The following is a 17,386-nucleotide window of genomic DNA, read 5'->3' as shown; positions in this document are numbered from 1 at the left end:
GCGCTGCCTCAAACATCTTTGCAAACATGCCTCAAGCATGCCAATAAACTGGTTGAGCTGGGTGACGGGGGGGGGGGAGTAATGAAACAGAAAAGTTTCGACACCTGGACTAGAAGCAGGTCGCGGTTGCGGAGGAATACATGGCGAAGAAGAGCAGATGACGGGTTTAAAGTTGAATCGACAAGAAGCGTGACGAGTAAACAGCAGTGAGGTAAGTTCATCCCGTCGTGGCCTGTATTACACGGAGTTTACCATGTTAACTTCAACGTTTTGTTCTCGCATATTGTTCTGCAGTTTTACCTGGGTTTGCTGAAGTTTCCATATCGGTCTCAGTGGGGGGAAACAAGTTCGTAAATATATTCTGAATAGGACTTTCAACACTTAAGGTGACCAAAAGCCGTTTAATGGGTCAAATGTATTCTCTTAATTTCGTCATGTCAGTCGTGTTTTGCTTTGTTTGTTTGTTTATGTTTGGTTTTGTTGGCACTTCATTTATATGACTTTACATGAACTTGCTATGGAGACTTGGCCGTGCATTTGTCCAGAGGGAGGAGCCACACCCATAACCATAATCTGTCCTGTGGTTAGATTCCTTCTGCCCTCATTCATTGTGCTGTGGATAGTATAGGCTTACAGCTACAAATCTGAGCTGGTTTAAGAGCAATGGGGTAAAACTAGCTGTAGGGCTGGGTGGCATGGTTGGAACAAAAGGCATGATAAGCTCTTTCACTTTTGATTTTGGCAAATGGATGTAAAATCAGTCCACATATGAAGTAGTCAAAATGATGCACAATTCAATGAACCATTATTGTGCTCTACATCTGAGACTTCAACTTCAACATGTAAAACAAAAACAGCAGTGTTCAGTCACATGGAGTTTATAGTTATGTAAAATGACAACAGGATGTGATCATCTCATAATATAATTTATCTGAAAGAAAGACTAAATTGATGGGCTGCAGCTGATGATTATTTTCTCTATCAGGTGATTGTTTGGTTAAAAAAAATGTCAGAAAATGTTGAAAACATCACAAGTTCCTAGAACCCAAGACGATGTCCTCTGTGTGTCTTGTTCTGTGAGACAAACTGTGCCAATCCTGAAGGTGTTTCATTTACTATCAAATAAGACACACAAAACAATATTCACATTTGAGAAGCTGGAACCAGAGAAATTGGGTGATTTTTGTTTGAAAAGTAATTCTTAACAGTTAACTGTGTACATTTTAAATTAATTCTTTCAGCTCTAAGTAAGTGATCATTCAGAACTACCTAGCTGGGGAAAGGGAAAATGATTCATACTGTTCATCACATGACTACTTTTGCCATCGCCCTCTCTTTAGACTACAGAATGGCACGTCGCTCTCAGTGTTCCTCTGCTGGGGATAACCCCCTGGACCCCAACTACCTCCCCCCTCACTATCGGGAAGAGTACCGCGTGGCTATTGACACACTGGTTGAGGAAGACTTGGAGGGATACTATCAGTTCCTCCAAAAATCAGATGTGGTGGACTTCCTGTCCTCATCTGAAATTCAGTTTATTCAGAGCTCGGTTCAGGTCCCTCAGCAGAGCTACAACCCTGAACAACAGTTTCTGGAGCTTGGAGGAGATGCCTCCTCAGACACTTACTGGCCGATGCACTCTGACCTGGACGCCCCGGGCTTGGACCTCGGCTGGCCTCAGCAGCACCCCTTCATTGGGCCAACAGAGGTCACAACTCTGGTCAACCCCCCTGAGCCTGAAATGCCGAGTATTAAGGAGCAGGCCCGACGACTTATCAAGAATGCACAGCAGGTAGATCTTTCACTTCCTTGACAGAGGGAGACTTCATGCTAAACTAGTACAAATGTGTCCTTCTCCTGACAGTGCAATTTTAAATTTGGTCTTGTTTGTGGCTTTTGTCTCTTCAGGTGATTGCTATAGTGATGGACATGTTTACTGATGTTGACGTGTTTGCTGATATTCTCAATGCTGCCATGAGGAATGTTGCCGTCTACGTCATTTTAGACAAGCAGAATGCACATCACTTCGTCAGCATGGTGTCCAACTGCAGAGTCAATCTACAGAACATTCAAGTGAGTACATATTCCTTAGAAAAATCTATTCAAATAATACAATAGAAAAGGCTGCTTACATTAAAAGCTGGAAAACCTGCCGATGCAACAATAAGAAAATACAGAATATCACCAGACTTAACCTTCAAGAATTAAAAATAAATGCTATATTCTTTTAAATTCTTAAAGGTTAAGTCTGGTGATATTCTGTATTTTCTTATTGTCAACACATCTAGTTAAAAGACCAAAAACACCAATGAATTCATCCTACAAACAAGTATCTAAAGTTAGCTTATTCCTCTTTGCCATTGAGCTTGAAAAACGATTGAAAACTTGATATTGAGGCACAATATTTCACTTTGTGTCATGTTCTCTTTTTATCCGATTAACATAACCACGTAGGTTACTTTGAATCACTGTCTTGCTGCTGTGAATACTCACTGGAGCACCAAATATGTAATAGTCCGCAGCTGAAAATAGTCCACAACAAATGCACTCCTGATTGATTAACATTTGCTAAAAACTACAGTGCCAAGCTATATCCTGTCTTTATTTATGTCCTACTTTTAAAGATTCACCTCTTCAGTAGGAATGTATGGGCTTGGGGCTGAGAGCCATAGACAGAATAGGGAAGTCACAAAGATTTGAGTCATGGGATTAGTTAGCAAAAGTATAGAACATCGCCAGACTTATCCTTTAACAGTCTCCCTCTGTCTATAACCAAACTTGTGAAGAAAAGCAGAAGTACGGTTAGGTACCGTGCAGCTGTTGCTAGAGGCAACTCCATCAAACAAACAATGAAAACTTATCAGTCATTTTTTTTCCTGAACATTATATAGCTGGCTTGCACTCCTAACTGACTTGGGTGATCTATTATCAGAACTGCTATTATTGGGAAGCTTTTTAGCAAACAAGAGTCCTCAAGATATTTGAAAACATCTTCATCTTGTTTTGTCCAGCAATGTGGATCTTAAATACTATATATCAAGCTTCTATGCTGTCTGTGTTCGTTTTGTCCTTGTGTGTGGTTTTTCCTTGTTAATCATTACTTTACATGCTGTATATTACATGTTTGTTTTCATCATAATTATGTTAATTAACATAGTATGTCATTTCATTGATATAATGTTAAAGATAGACATTTTCCTATTGATATAAATCATAGTAACTGCATATAAAAAGGTATCTTTTCTGTCTATTGCTATGCTCTGTTTTTGTAGGGTTTTTGCTCGAGCAATACCAACACCTAGCTTGGATTGCAATTAAAACATTGACACCACCATATGTACTACTTCCATTTAATTTTAATTTGTGGGTAATTTGATGCTTGTCTTGCAGCTTTTACGCGTGAGAACAGTGTCTGGCATCACGTATCAGTGCCGCTCAGGGAAATCCTTCAAAGGTCAGATGATGGATCGCTTCCTGTTGACAGACTGCAGGGCTGTGTTGAGTGGGAACTACAGGTGAACCAAAAACTACCTCCACACTTTGTTTATGAATATTCAGTTTGTATCTGTTTGCATAAAAAAACAGACAAAAGTATGCCATGAATTAAGTGGTTCTATTCATTCTTACTTATTGTCATGTCTTTATCCAGCTTCATGTGGTCTTTTGAGAAGCTCCACCGCTGTATGGCACACCTTTTCCTTGGACAGCTTGTATCTACCTTTGATGAAGAGTTTCGGATTCTGTTTGCTCAGTCCGATCCGCTGATGATTGAAGATTTCACTCCAATGGAAGAGTTAAGCCTTTCAAAAAAGAGGCAATATCCAGGTGATAGAACACTGTATCGAGAGCCAAAGAAATTTCAGTCACTGGACACCGCTCATCCAGAGGAATGGCCGAGACATTCCTATGATGAACGTGGGGACATAGATTGGAGAATGATGCCCCTTAAAAAGCAGGAGTCCATGCACGGCCCTGCAGATCTGTACAGTAGATCTCGAATGGATCCGTCTTTTGATCAGGGCCCCTCGAAGATGCCTATGATGGAAAACCCTGCCTTCAAACTTCACAGTTATGCTGAAGACGCTCACGGTAGATACTCTAATCCGTTCTTGCAGCAGAGAAGGCCAGAGCCTGAGAACCAGGGAACGCAGTCCCAGAGGGGGCAGCAGCCAGGACCAGGTCCAGGAAAAGAAGCAGATTACGGCGGCTATGACAAGTTCTGGAACCAAGACTTTTATTCAGCAGATCAGTACTCTGAACCTGGTTTACCACAAGAAATGGAACCACTTGATAACTTTGACCCTGTGCTTAGCTATTTATCATCTACCAGAAATGCAGACTTTGACCAGGGCTCAGAGAAATTACTACCTGCATCAAATTTACCGTTTGGGTCATCTCACCCTAGAAGAATGAATTTAGGCCAGCCACATTCTTGTCAAACATCTCCCGCGCCCTCAAATGTAACTGATCAAAAGCAGTTTTTCCAGGAGCCTGAAGTTGACCGCAAGGATCCTATGGTGAAACGGGGGCTAAGAAACTGGAGGCTTAGCTCATATCTCAGTGGATATGATAATCCAGAAGATGAAGGCCTGCCATCGACACCACCTGATGCACCAGATACATTTGAAGAGCCCTCTAACCCCATACAGCAAACACCAGGCATAGATGTATTAGTCCATAAAATCCCTAATGTGAGGGAGTTTAGGGTTCCTGCAATACCCAGGGCAAGTCAAATGCCATGTTATGCCAAAACCAATACACGAGAACCGCCAAAGGAATTGCCTGATGAACCTACTGCAGTATCAACAGAAACCAAAACAACACCAACACCTTCAGAATCATCATCCACAACCGAAGTGGAAAAGATAGAGGAGGCAGAACAAAAGGAACCCAAAACTGCTGGTCTTGGAAGGGAGGAATCATTTCGTAGGGTATACAATGCAGCTGTACCAAGGGCCTCTAGGTTAAGATCCTCTCTGATATTCGGCTCACTGGATCAGCAGCATACTTCTCAAGATACCAAAACTGCTCTAGACCAACAGGATGATGAAAGTGACCAAAAAGAGGCAGAACAGACAAAAACACCTTTTGTTTCTCAGGTTTTAGGACAAAGGAGGTCTTTAGCAAGAGAACCTGTAAAATGGAGCCGTTACATGAAGTCAGCCACTTTTGATAACTCTGCCACAGACCCATCCAAACCAGATGATGGAAACAGTAAACATGATGATAAAGATTCACCAAAGGACAAAAAGTCAAAGGATCTTTCAGAGGTGCAAGAATCACTGAAACCACCAGCTGAAGAGCAAGCAAATTCTTCACCATGCATGTCCCAATCCAAGGGGTTTGAAGCCAAGTTGCCCAGCACTGTTCAGCCAGAACAGCCACCTACATGTTTGCTCACTACTCCCTTATATGTAGATATGAGTGATCCTGATAAAAGGCTTGTGTTTTTCAAAGAGTTGGCAGCAAAACGCAAAGCCGCTAAGGCTGCAGAAGCTGAAAAAAACAAAGAGGAGGCTCCGATGAAACCACCAACTGAACTAAAAAACAATACTGCTGTTATAAAGGAGAAGACTGTACCAAAAGACACCTCTGAAAAGATGGCTGACACTTCAACATCTGAGGGTTTATTAGTTAAAAATTCTACCGCAGAGGATTCAGGGAAAACAGCATCCACAGAGCCATACAAGTCAGTTAGTCCATCTTTAGATGCCAGTGGTAAGGCTAACAAGCAAAACAGTCCGGTCAAGACTGATCCCAATACCTCCCAAAGCTGGAAACAAGAACAAACCAGAGTTTCAACTCATACAGAGAAGATAGAGCTGAAGAACAGCCCATCAGCAGAAACTCTCCCTGTTTCTCTACAAATAAAAGGAACTCAGAGCAAACCACCGGAAGAGCCAAAGCTGTCAAATCCTGCTGTAAAACAGAGTAACCCCAGTCCTCCACCTACACCACCACACATACACAACACACCACCAAATGCTACTCCTGCTAGTGTCCCCCCTCTTGCCCAAGGTACTGATGAAAATAAAAGCCCACGCCTTGATTTGACCTCAAAAAAGTCTGGTTCACTCACTCCCAGTTCAGTGGAGGAACCATCATCCTCTGGATTTGCTGCATTGCATTCTAACACCCCAAATTCTGAATCAGTTCAGTTAGAAACTAGCATCTCCTCTCCTCCTCTGCTACCTGAACAAGACACTGGATCAGAATTTAGCTCATCTAACCCATCAGGCCAAAGCTGTTCCTCTAATAACATTGTGCCAGATTCTGGTTCACAGATCAATCCAAGTCCTTCACCTTCTAGCTGTGCTCTTCTTTCCTCTCCAGCAGAGACCACATCCCCTAATGTTACCCCAGAAGTTTCAAGCTCAACACTAACTTCCAGCACATTGTCCCTAAATGCGCAGGAGTCTGTCAGCCCCTCACCGCCAGAACCCTCCCAATTGACGTCATCGGAGACCCTTTCAGTAGCTGACTCTGCACATGTGGAATCTGATATTTCTCCTGACAAATGTGCTGCTGGTTTAGAGTCAAACACATCCTCATCACAGTCCAGTGAAAAGACAGACTCCGAACAATCTTGTTGTCCTACACCTTCAAAAAAAGATGTTCCTGAATCAGAAAACAGCTCTGCTCCAAAGGGTGTTGGAGAGGAATCTCAGGATCTTGGGTCATCAAAGAATGTGAAAGCTAGTAGCACACCTTCTAGCCTTAGCCCTTCCTTACCTGAATCATGTTTACATAATGTAGCTGAGCTGGAAAATAAATCCATATCTGCTCAAAATGAGACTATTACTTCTACCCCCTCCCCAGCAGACACTCCACCCAAGCATAGTGCAGCAAAAACAAGCTCTCCTGTCCTCCCAGACTTTACTCCTAATGCTTCCCAGTCAAAAAGACAAGCGACCCCTCCCTCTAAACTTAACCTGACAGGATCTGTCTCTCCCACTCCTATTGATTCTCTAACAAAGTCAGTTGGATCAGTTTCTTCCCCTGAGGCTGAAAAAACATTGACTGCATTGCACAGCCCCTCAGATACTGAATGTCTTCCCAAGCAGGTTGCAACAGACTCAACTGAATCTCCAGTGCTTCCATCAACAGAAACGTCTAGCCCAACTGAGCCTACCTCAAAAATCCCAACAGAGCCCGCTCTGCCTGGCAAAACACCTGAATCTGTGACTTTTGAACCCCACCCTTCAGAGTCACCTCTATCTGCTGAAAATAGTAATCTGGACAGAGAGAATGAAGTGAACAAAGAGCCTGAAATACCTGACCCTGATGAGATAAAAACTGATGATACACGGGCCACAAATAAGGAAAATAAAGCTACTACACAGGAGTCAGCCTGCAATGAGAAAACAACCGAAAAAGTAGGGCAAAGTAACTGCTCCGAACCGCCAGAGATCACATCAGATGAAGTTGTTCCTGCATCACCACAGCCCAAATCAAGTCAGTCTCGCTACCAATCATCAACAGCTAACGTGCTCTCAAGCAGCAACCTCAGAGATGATACAAAGCTGCTTTTGGAGCAAATATCTGCTAATAGCCAAAGCCGGATCGAAGCTGCTAAAGAGTCTCCTGTCACCGATGACGAGAAAGAAGATGAAGCTGACAAAAATGCCAAAAGGGAGAAAGAAAGAGGGATCAGGTCACTTAACAGAGGGCAGTCTAAGACAAGTGAGGAGGAGCGTGAGAAGCTGCTGGAGAGGATTCAGAGCATGAGGAAGGAGAGGAAAGTTTACAGCCGATTTGAGGTATGAATACATTAACACCATCGTTACTATTACCTATTTAAATTTACTTTGTGTTTCCCTTGTTGTAACTTCTTTTGTGTCTCCATTATTTTCACAGATGGCACCTTAATGGGGATCCAAAGAAAGTTGCAAAACATAGTGTGTGTAGACAGAAGCAAAGTCAATTGAAGGCTGAAATGATGACCTGAAGACATTTTCTCACCAAAGACATTTAATAGAAATAAGATCTCTCCGCTTGTTCTCTGCAAACAAGACATATTGTGAGGAAGAAACAGGGGACCTGTATCGGTGGCACTGAACTTTAAGTGTAAAACTACCGGTAATATAAATTAATTCAAGCCTGATGTCATGACCAACAAAGGGCTTCTTCCCGTTGGTGATTTAACAAGTTGCTGCCGGTGTGAAAAGTATATGGACTGAGGCTGCATGAGAGGGATCAAATATGGTATTACTGACTGCATGGGTCAAGTGCAATGTGTGCAACAGTTTGTGTCTGTGATGAGGTCTGACCTTGCCTTTTTTACTGCAATGACAGCCGTTACGTTAATGTTGTTTTTAAGAAAAAATGTGATGTAAAAGTGTAATAGATCATCTAAAGTAGTCAGAGTTTATCAAACTGTAATATACTGTTGTTTATATTGTAGAATTTCACAACCATGTTAAAAAAAAAAAAGATGTTAATAACACGTGTTTGTGAAGCCAGTGAATATATAAACTCCTGAGCATGCAGGACTGGTGTTGTTCTGGTGTAAATACATTGTAGCTTTAAGTCTTTGTAATCTGAAACAAACATGGAATTGAAAAAAATATGAACAAACCTGAACAGAACTGCAGCAAATTTGATGATTTGTGAAACAAACAAACATAAGGAAAGATGTTACTTTGTATGTGTTTAAAGTCAAACCTGATTGGCTAGATGTGACTACATAGTTATTTGCTTTTTTCAATTGTCATAGCTGTACCCTGAAACAAGAAAATTCAAAACTGCAAATACTGTACACTTGCCATTTGTAAATGAAATTTCTTTAAAAATGTGTTTTTCTGGCTGTTGTGTGCCTGACTTTGCAAAAGAAAGTTCTCTAGATTTATAGACAATTTTGTAAAGCAGACATTTTGACTTGTCATAATATGAAAAGTACAGGTGTTCAAGTGTACCAGTAAGCCGTAACAGTGTGACCGTGAGGCAGCATGAACAAAACCAGGACCCTGAAGAAGCAGCTAAATGGAATACAGCCATCATTCATTTTATTACACTTCTGCTTACACTTCTGCTTTTCCTGCCGTGATATGTCAAAATGTCTTCTGTGAAAAAGACCCATTCTTTTTTTTAATCTGTCCTTAAAAATCCATCTTCAATTTTGTGTTCCGCAAAAGACATTATTTCCTTGAAACATCAGTTTTGTGAGTAATCAGGTTTTAAACATCTGCCAAAATAAGACAGGAATGAGATTTTAAATGTTTTTTGATTGATGAAGTGTTTGAAAATCAGCTGTCCAATGTGGATTAATGAGCATGCATTTCTTTTCCGCTTAATGAAAACTTGACTTACTTACCATGCAATTCCCAAGCCGACACAAGGCATCCCTTAACTGTGTCTCACCACAATGACCTTTCCTCTAGCATCACTGAGAAATAGTGAACGTGTTTTGTGGAGATTGGATAGTTCAAATCGCTGTGGAAAGTCCGGTCAGAACTCTGGGTTTGCCTTTACAGAGAGCAGTTCACATATTAAAGTGCATATAACTTGTAATAATGGGACGTGTGGTTTGTGAAAAGAACCATAAACAATACTATATAAATATAGGAATGTGTATACAGATAACAAAACATACAACATACATGTTACCTATGATATACGTAATATTTCTTTAATAAACATAACATATGCCTCTACAACTTAGTGTCTATTTATCTTACTGTAATACACTGTTCTAACTTGCTCTAACTTGCTGCATTCATAAACATGAACATATAACAGACAAAATGAATGTGTAACCATATTACATTCTCTGCTCTCGTAGACATTTCTCCACTAGATCTTTATTTAGCAAATTGTTATTTGCTGCTTTTATAATGCTCTAAATGTTAAACACAGCGCCTTTAAACTATTCAGCTAATATGTCTTTGTGTTCTGGTTACTCTTTCATGCTTTTAGCAAGCTGTTCTTGTTATTCTTGCTTCACAGGAATCAGGAGGAGCGCCCTCTGCTGGCTAGTGATTTGCTTGAAAAAAAGCTTGTCATCTGTCAAATAACAGATATGGTATTTGTATCTTATGATCTGATTTATATTACAAGGAACTACATGTCATGGCTGTCATTTTTTTTCAATTCCACAATTTGACAAATAAAAATGTGTGCCCCCAGAATCAACTCTGGGTCTCAAGTAAATGTTTCCCAAACTTTGACAAGCTTCAGACCTTCTAGTCTAGTCTATTCTGTAAAGATTAATTCAAGTGTGTTTGTCAAATGATCATGATTTATTTAACTTGAACTTCATTTCTTACTTAACTTGCACTGATTAGCTTACCTAACGTGACACGACTTCTCTTGCAAAACACTATCCTCTCACTGTAAATGAAATTGCCTCCAGTCACATGCTACATGGCGTTGGTTATGAAAGAAGGACTTCTATAATTCATCAGAAACAGTGGGCCTCTTGTCTCCGCTGCTTGAAAATGCCTTGATAAGCTTGTGCTGAATTACACTAATCTTTAAACAACCTTGACTGCCTTCGCTGTACCTCACTTTGAGGGGAAAACTCAAGAAGAGTACTTTTTGCCATTGTTTAATTTATTTTTGTTGGCTTGTTTGTTGTACACTAGAATGACTTCAACCCTGTGGAGAGTGTACCACGTAGCAGCATTCAGCTGGTATGCATTTGTTGTGAAGAGTCTCATTGCGAAGGAGGGAGAGGACTTGCCACCAGGAATCTTTGTTTATGGAGGACCTTGGAAGTACCTTACTTTTTTGAATTTGGTGAGTACATCACCCATATTACCTAATAATAATAATAATAGTAGTAATAGTTACAATAACGCATATTGCAGAATTGAAAATCGATAATGGAAAACAGTTATGTTGTTTGTAATATTTCAGTTACTGCAAATGTCATTCTTTGGACTTGCGGCCCTGAATGATCTACAAGCTGTGAAAAGACCTGAGAATACTCTGAACAGATGTAAAGACCTTCTCTTCTCGGTCTTTGCCTTCCCTGTGGGCATGGTGAGAAAAAATGTTTTAAAATCCTACGTCTTTTTAACCATTAAATAAGAATTTTACGTTAACTCCATGTTCTATGTATTTCCTTTAGTTTGTTGTTCTACTTTTCTGGACGCTCTTTGCCTATGATAGAGAATTAGTCTACCCAGCTACAATTGACACCTTCTTTCCTCCCTGGATAAACCATGCTATGGTTTGTAAATCTGCATTTTCAACAAACATATGCCACAAATTGAATAATCCTAATCCTCCTGTCATAAACCATCCCTCATAATGAGTTATTCCCATCCTGTTTTCTCAGCACACATTTGTCCTTCCTGCTTTACTTGGAGAAGTGCTGGTGCAGCCTCACATCTACCCACAGACTAAATATGCACTGGCAGCATTAGGAGGTGTGGGCTCGGCATACTTATTTTGGTAAGTGTTGAGTCAGCAAATGCAGCAGAATCATGACGAAACATTTAATTTCCATGTATATAATTGACATACAAATATCACAGCATTTTAAAACAATGAAATCCATCTTAATTTAGTATTGCTCATTTGAAACTGACTGCATCTTTCATATATCTTTTTTGGGATCAAATTTGTAATATTATTTGAACCGGAGAGATGTAGAAATACTGATCAGCAGTACTGCACTGAGTAAAAGTAATGAAACAAAACACTGCATCAGGACTGGTCAGTGGGGTGTACCAATAATATGACAGACCAATAAAAAGCTCAAATAAGAGGTCACTCGAAGTCACTATAATGGATGCAGATGATAGACATGCAGTGCATCTGCAAGCTTTTAAAAAAATAAGTCAGTATTATAAAACTGAAAGATGTCTTTGACTAAAAAACAAACAAATTGTAAAGCCCAAACAGGGGTAAAAGGAATTAAGAAACACTAAACATAAAGAGGACTGGAGAATGATTTATAAGTTAATAAATAGATCAAATCAATCTCTCACATAACCCAATGTGTCTGAAAGCACATAAGTGTCTAAATGTGTCTATGTTCTTACTATAACTAGTCCAGACTAGTTCAGTACAGCAGTGTTTATTATTTCACAATACAAACAGCTTGAGGGCTAAAAACTGCCTTTGAACCTTCAATAGTTGGCTCACATACTGCAATGCTGCCTACAGATCCTTGTGTGTCTGATGGTATACTGTATACCTGATGTTGGGGGGGAGATTCTTTGTGCTGTGTGTTTTGCTGTTACAATCTTACAATCTGTGTTAATGGGTGGAAACTATGTGCCAGTGAATATTTTGCACAGTTCTTTGAGACAAGACAAGATGCTCAGACAGATACAGTGACGCTGTTTATTTGTTTCTCTCTGAACATGTTCTGCAGGATTATATGGGTGTACTTGTCAGTTGGGATTTGGGTGTACCCCCTTCTGGCGCACTTCAGCACTGCTGGTCTGGTGGGCTTCTTCTTTTTTAACATGACGGTGGTGACATTGCTCTACGTGCTAGGAGACAAGCTCAACAGCCATGTTTGGAGTAAGAGGCATTGCATTTATCACTGGGTACAAACATAGGATCGCATGTTCATTTGTGTCTCATTTCATTCTCTCTCTTTTGTCTCCTTTACTCTAGGTAAGGACATGAACAAAATGACAACAAAAGCAAAGTAATTCATCATCTCTGCCACATAAATATCATCAAACAGTAAGCATAATCCCTTAAACTATGGCACTATGTAACTTTTAAAAGAGGAAGTAGCACAATCTTCCTCTTTCAGATTAAAAATTAGAATTATAAGCAATAAAAGGCCACATTGCTCAAATAAATACACTCAGGGGTTTTGATGCTACAACTTTTGTTGGTCTGGTATGATTAATAGCTTCGTAGTTTGGCTAGTTGCTAAACTCCTATTTAGCAAACGGCAAACTAACAATACGGTTTAGCATTCAACTAAAATTAGCTATAATTTGTTTCCATTATTGTCCATTTTAGCCACAGTAGTGGCTGTCAATCTGTCATGAAACTGCATCCAACAGCTATATTGTGTAACAATTATACTTTGATGTAAATATTAGAGTATAGTTTTACAGCTCAATAAAGGAGTGGGGTATTTACATTGCACCAACACTTGAATAATGCAATTTAAGCAAGCCCAATAAAGCAAGTACCACTGACAGCAACCGCACAAGTAATCCTCCTGTTTCTATATTATTATTAATATATTCATTTTAAGCAGTTCTTGATTTAAAAAGAGGCAGATTGAATATAATCAGAGGCTCTTTTCCACAAATTACCCAGTCAGCAATACAGGAAGCAGTCAGGATCCAACATCAACATTATCCCATCGATAATAAGCACTATTGAGTTCCCCTCTACACAAAGGGGAGTTTTTTCATAATTCATTACCAATGTCATGTTTTACCTGTAATAAAGTGCATATTTTTCCATTAATGATGAAATATCTGCGGGCTGCAGGAATAACTTGACTTGTGGTAATCCAAAACACAATGCTGAATTTGGATGCCATCAGAAATCCAGATGTGTACTGTCCATCCATTTCTGTTAATATCCTTATTTTTGATGTGTTAAATCAGGCACCACGCAGGTCTCTGAAGCCTTTAAGATGGTGGAGATAGTTTGGATCTGCATCCACCAATCCAACTGAAAGGATCTTGGCCAATAAATGCACATCTTCTTCTGTCAAATCCTTCTGTTGAAAAGATGAATGTAAAATATACCATCTAAATTATCCCAAATGATTCCAGCATTTAACTTTTGATGGTTACTCACTTTCTTGTTGTAGGCAGATGTTTCAGATAGTTGCAGTTTTTGAGGTTTAATTCCCTGTCAAAGGAAATAATTCATCATTGCAGAGAATCACACTTTATTTCCTTCTTCCTTCTTCCTGACACTGGTCACTTCCTCTAGCAGCTGTGGTGCTGTTTTTGTTTGTTTATGTCTTTTAAATGTTGATTTATCTTATTCTTTATCTGAATTCCATTTTTAAACAGAAAATCATACACAAGAGAAACTCACCTCTTTGAGTCCTTTTGAGAAACACATTATGATGAAGATAAGGCCAGCAACGACCTGAGCATGTTAAAAGAAAACACTGGTCAACACAACATAAGCCACAGTCAACAGTCGACAAAAGCATTGATTAGTTGACATGAGGTAATTAAGATAATGTATAAAGCTGTTTTTACTTACTCCCAGCAAGTGCAACATGTCTATTCCTCTTGGTTCTGTCCTGTTTGTGCGCTGATTTGTAATGTATGTGAGTGAGTTAAGCTCCTGCTGCTCTGAAACATCAGACCAGAGTGCGTAAGTTACAAAGGAAAACCCCGTGAAGAACCAGCAATACAGGATAAACTGGATTTTAATAAGCACCTGTTTTTACAATTGAAAGATGTTAATCACGAGACACGTGTGCTGCTACGCAAATGACTGCGTAAAATGGGCTATTGTTATGGAAGGAGGGCTATTATTGCCTTTCAGTGTTAACGCAGTCTGAAGCTTAGAATGTATCTTTCACCTGCGTAAAGCAATAAAAGAAAGGAGTTACAACTGGCCCATGATCTATGATTTCAAAATGAATGCACCACTGTGAAAAACTTGGAAAAGATTAGATGAATCACCATCTGTCGCCACTACCTAACCTACTTTGGAAGTGTATTGATCGAAAGGAACAATGTATTGCAGTTGAAAATGCTTTTTTCTGTAACCTGCTGTTTAACCCAAAATCTGTGTTGTGATAGATTTTTTTTTTTTTTTATTTATTCATCATATACTGCCATCAAATAATCCAAATGAACCCCTTTGTGTGGCGGCTATCCAAAAATACTTTTATGGCAAGTGCTATGAAGAACATACATATACAAGTACATTTACTCATGTAAGTAAAGTTGTGAAGTATTTGTACTTTAGTTGAGTATTTTTATTTGATTTCACTTTGTACTTTTATTATTCTCCAGAATAATAAGAAAGGAATATCGTACTTCTTTGCCCCACTACATTTTTCTGACTGCTGTAGATACTTTGATTTTTCTCACAAAATGTAGGTTTGTAAAATAGATTAAAATAAAATACATTGTTATGAACCGTATAGAAAATATTTCAATCTAGCTCCTCCAGTCCTGGAACTACTACTACATTAATGTGTGAACACATCAGTGTAAATAATCCAAAATATATCTAATGATACTGGTACATTCTCCAGGGCCATATTCCAGCATTTATTTTAATACATTAAGTAAAATGTTGATGATATTTCTGTACATTTACTTTTATAGGATTTTCAAGACTTTTACTTGTATTGGATTTTTTTTTTTTTATTGTAGTATTGCTATACTATTTGTTATTTTTGTTTTTATTGTTGTTCTGTGGCATCACCAAAGACAAGCTATTCTAGATATTCTTTGCTAGCGAAGCTAGTTCATATAATAGTGCTTAAGATACTTCATGTGAATACTTTTTTCACATAAATTAGTGCACTGGTGAGAGATTGAGTTTATGTGTCTAGTAAAGTCCAACAGAGGGAGACAAATGAGGTCCAGCAGAGAAGTTCCAGATCTTTCCAGCAGATTCATAAGCTCATGAGGTGAGCACAATTTGAATAAAATAAAAATAATTAGAATATTGTATATAATACTAAGGATTATTGAATAAGTATAATCTCATCTCATATATTAGAATTCTAGTGTTTTTGTAGTACATATTTTAACTTTACTATTCTTTTGGTTCCTTTACATAAGCCTCTTGAAATATATTCGTAAATTGTAGAATAGTTTTCCATGCTAGTTTGTCTTTTTTCTGTGGGCATTTATGTCTTATGTCTTTCAATGATAGTTGATAAGAATATGAGCACTAATAACCTTCCCACGCGTATCTACACTTATTGCACTTTCACCATTGCTTTTAGCTGCACACAACCTGCACACAACCGTACACACACACAACACATGCATGTTCCATAACATGGAGGATGTACATTCATTCACGTACATGTACAAGCGGCACGGATGCGCATGCGCGTGTGAGCCCCATCTAGAACATTGTGGATGAACCGCGACATTTCTTCGCCTCTACAAAGTAAAGTGTAAACTTCCGGTTAAATTAGTTTGCCTTCATATTAAAAGTCAACACATTTACACTTCAGCAACACCAACCTTTTAAAGGAATGTGATCAGATAATCCGGACAGTATGCTCGCTATCTAGTGAAACTGGAAATCGCAGCTGCACTGTTTTTTACGCCGTGCCGCTATGCTACTACAAATTAGTTTTACTTCTGAAAGAAGAAACGGACATGCAGACTCTAGTGCAGCTGACTTTTTGGACTTCTTTAACAGCCCCGTACAGCAGTTGTTGACAGACACTAAAGGGGAGGGATTGGGCAGGAATAACCACAACTCGCTTGCTGTTGGCCGCTGAAAGTGTGCTTCTCTGCGTTTTTAACAGTCGGATCAGCAGCTAGCGTTTAAAACCCTGGACGACAATAAACTGTCAGATCTGGCGGGTTTGGTAAGATTTGGTATTTGGCTTTAACGTTATAGAAATCATAACGTGTTAGACCTGGTGGTAACTTATTTACTATTTCCACAAGACGTAAGGGATTAATAGATATTTAAATTGCTCTACTTAGGAATGCTGTCTCCTTAGTAAATTAACTCAGCTAATGTACATTATGTTGAGACTTACGTTAACTTGCTAACATTAACGTTTCAGCCATAGTATGATTACAGCACTTTTGGAGAAAAGCTACGCTAAATCAATGTCATCACGTTGTTTATGGTACACGAACGTCAAGAGAACGCTAGCTGTCTTTATTGCTCCTGTCAGAACCATATACTGTAAGAACAAGAATAATAACGTAATAATGTACAGAATATATAAATATATGCATACATCGCTAAGTCTCACAAGAAACATGGCAGTTATTGGGTTTATCATAACTTTGCACTTTTAGTTGTGGGTCATATTTTATTTCAATACAAACATAAGTAGTACATTTTCTAAACATGGTTAGACGTGTACTTTTAATTTGGAATTCCAGACGCCCAAAACGGAAGTCGTTATTAGGTAATTTAGCTAACCTAACGTAACCGAACGTTAAACTGTAGCTTACTTGGCTAATCTGTTTACATGTTACCCGTACAGCTACGGGCTCGTTTTGATATCGTGGATTGTATCATTCAATCCTAAAGACAGCTAGCAGCTACACAAGGCAGCTAGCCACACGCGCGCGAGTATTTAATGTGTGTTAGCGATAATGTTAGTTATCCATAGCGTTATTCGGCTAATGTTACCTTGCTAGGTGATACCAGCTGAAGTGTATCTTGCAACCAAAACTATGGGTGTCTGAACGTGCTCTGTACGGTTATATTAGCCGAGGTGTCTCTCTCGTCTTTGCAGAGACGGGGATCCTGCTGGCTCGTATAGCCAAAG

General features: G+C 39.2%; 3 protein-coding genes and 1 long non-coding RNA gene across 7 annotated transcripts in view; 3 read left to right on the top strand and 1 right to left on the bottom strand.

Annotated features, from left to right (window-relative positions):
• Positions 1-39: 39 nt before the first annotated feature.
• Positions 40-9,513, top strand: fam83ha (family with sequence similarity 83 member Ha). Its single transcript, XM_068725613.1, has 6 exons — positions 40-211; positions 1,341-1,792; positions 1,909-2,073; positions 3,391-3,515; positions 3,650-7,760; positions 7,858-9,513. The coding sequence occupies exons 2-6, from the start codon at positions 1,349-1,351 to the stop codon at positions 7,867-7,869; spliced, it is 4,857 nt and encodes a 1,618-aa protein (XP_068581714.1). The 5' UTR covers positions 40-211; positions 1,341-1,348; the 3' UTR covers positions 7,870-9,513.
• Positions 9,514-10,584: 1,071 nt separating this feature from the next.
• Positions 10,585-12,611, top strand: LOC137877869 (androgen-dependent TFPI-regulating protein). Its single transcript, XM_068718037.1, has 6 exons — positions 10,585-10,737; positions 10,858-10,983; positions 11,072-11,173; positions 11,282-11,397; positions 12,326-12,477; positions 12,574-12,611. Exons 1-6 carry the CDS (start codon positions 10,585-10,587, stop codon positions 12,609-12,611), a joined length of 687 nt encoding a protein of 228 aa, XP_068574138.1.
• A 953-nt stretch (positions 12,612-13,564) lies between these two features.
• On the bottom strand, positions 13,565-14,238 carry LOC137877880 (uncharacterized). Its single transcript, XR_011103579.1, has 4 exons — positions 14,152-14,238; positions 13,978-14,031; positions 13,732-13,785; positions 13,565-13,651 (listed from the first exon to the last, which is right to left on the bottom strand). It is a non-coding gene; the product is annotated as an uncharacterized lncRNA (long non-coding RNA).
• A 2,085-nt stretch (positions 14,239-16,323) lies between these two features.
• The window catches only part of herc4 (HECT and RLD domain containing E3 ubiquitin protein ligase 4), a 13,480-nt gene continuing 12,417 nt past the window's right edge, over positions 16,324-17,386 (top strand). For 3 of the 4 annotated variants that reach the window (XM_068725568.1, XM_068725593.1, XM_068725584.1), the window contains exon 1: positions 17,046-17,386. This exon is cut by the window's right edge and continues 238 nt beyond it. The gene's annotated coding sequence lies outside the window, so the exon portion shown is untranslated. Of the gene's footprint in view, positions 16,463-17,045 lie in introns of those variants that run through there. The other variant, XM_068725576.1, reaches the window with a different exon arrangement.

This window comes from Cebidichthys violaceus, unplaced genomic scaffold (assembly GCF_023349555.1).
Source record: "Cebidichthys violaceus isolate CVI_PGR_0920_01 unplaced genomic scaffold, fCebVio1.0.p SCAF_10, whole genome shotgun sequence".
Classification (NCBI taxonomy): Eukaryota; Metazoa; Chordata; class Actinopteri; order Perciformes; family Stichaeidae; genus Cebidichthys; species Cebidichthys violaceus.
The sequence above is the reverse complement of the archived record's forward strand: the minus strand, read 5'-3'. Positions and strand labels throughout refer to the sequence as shown.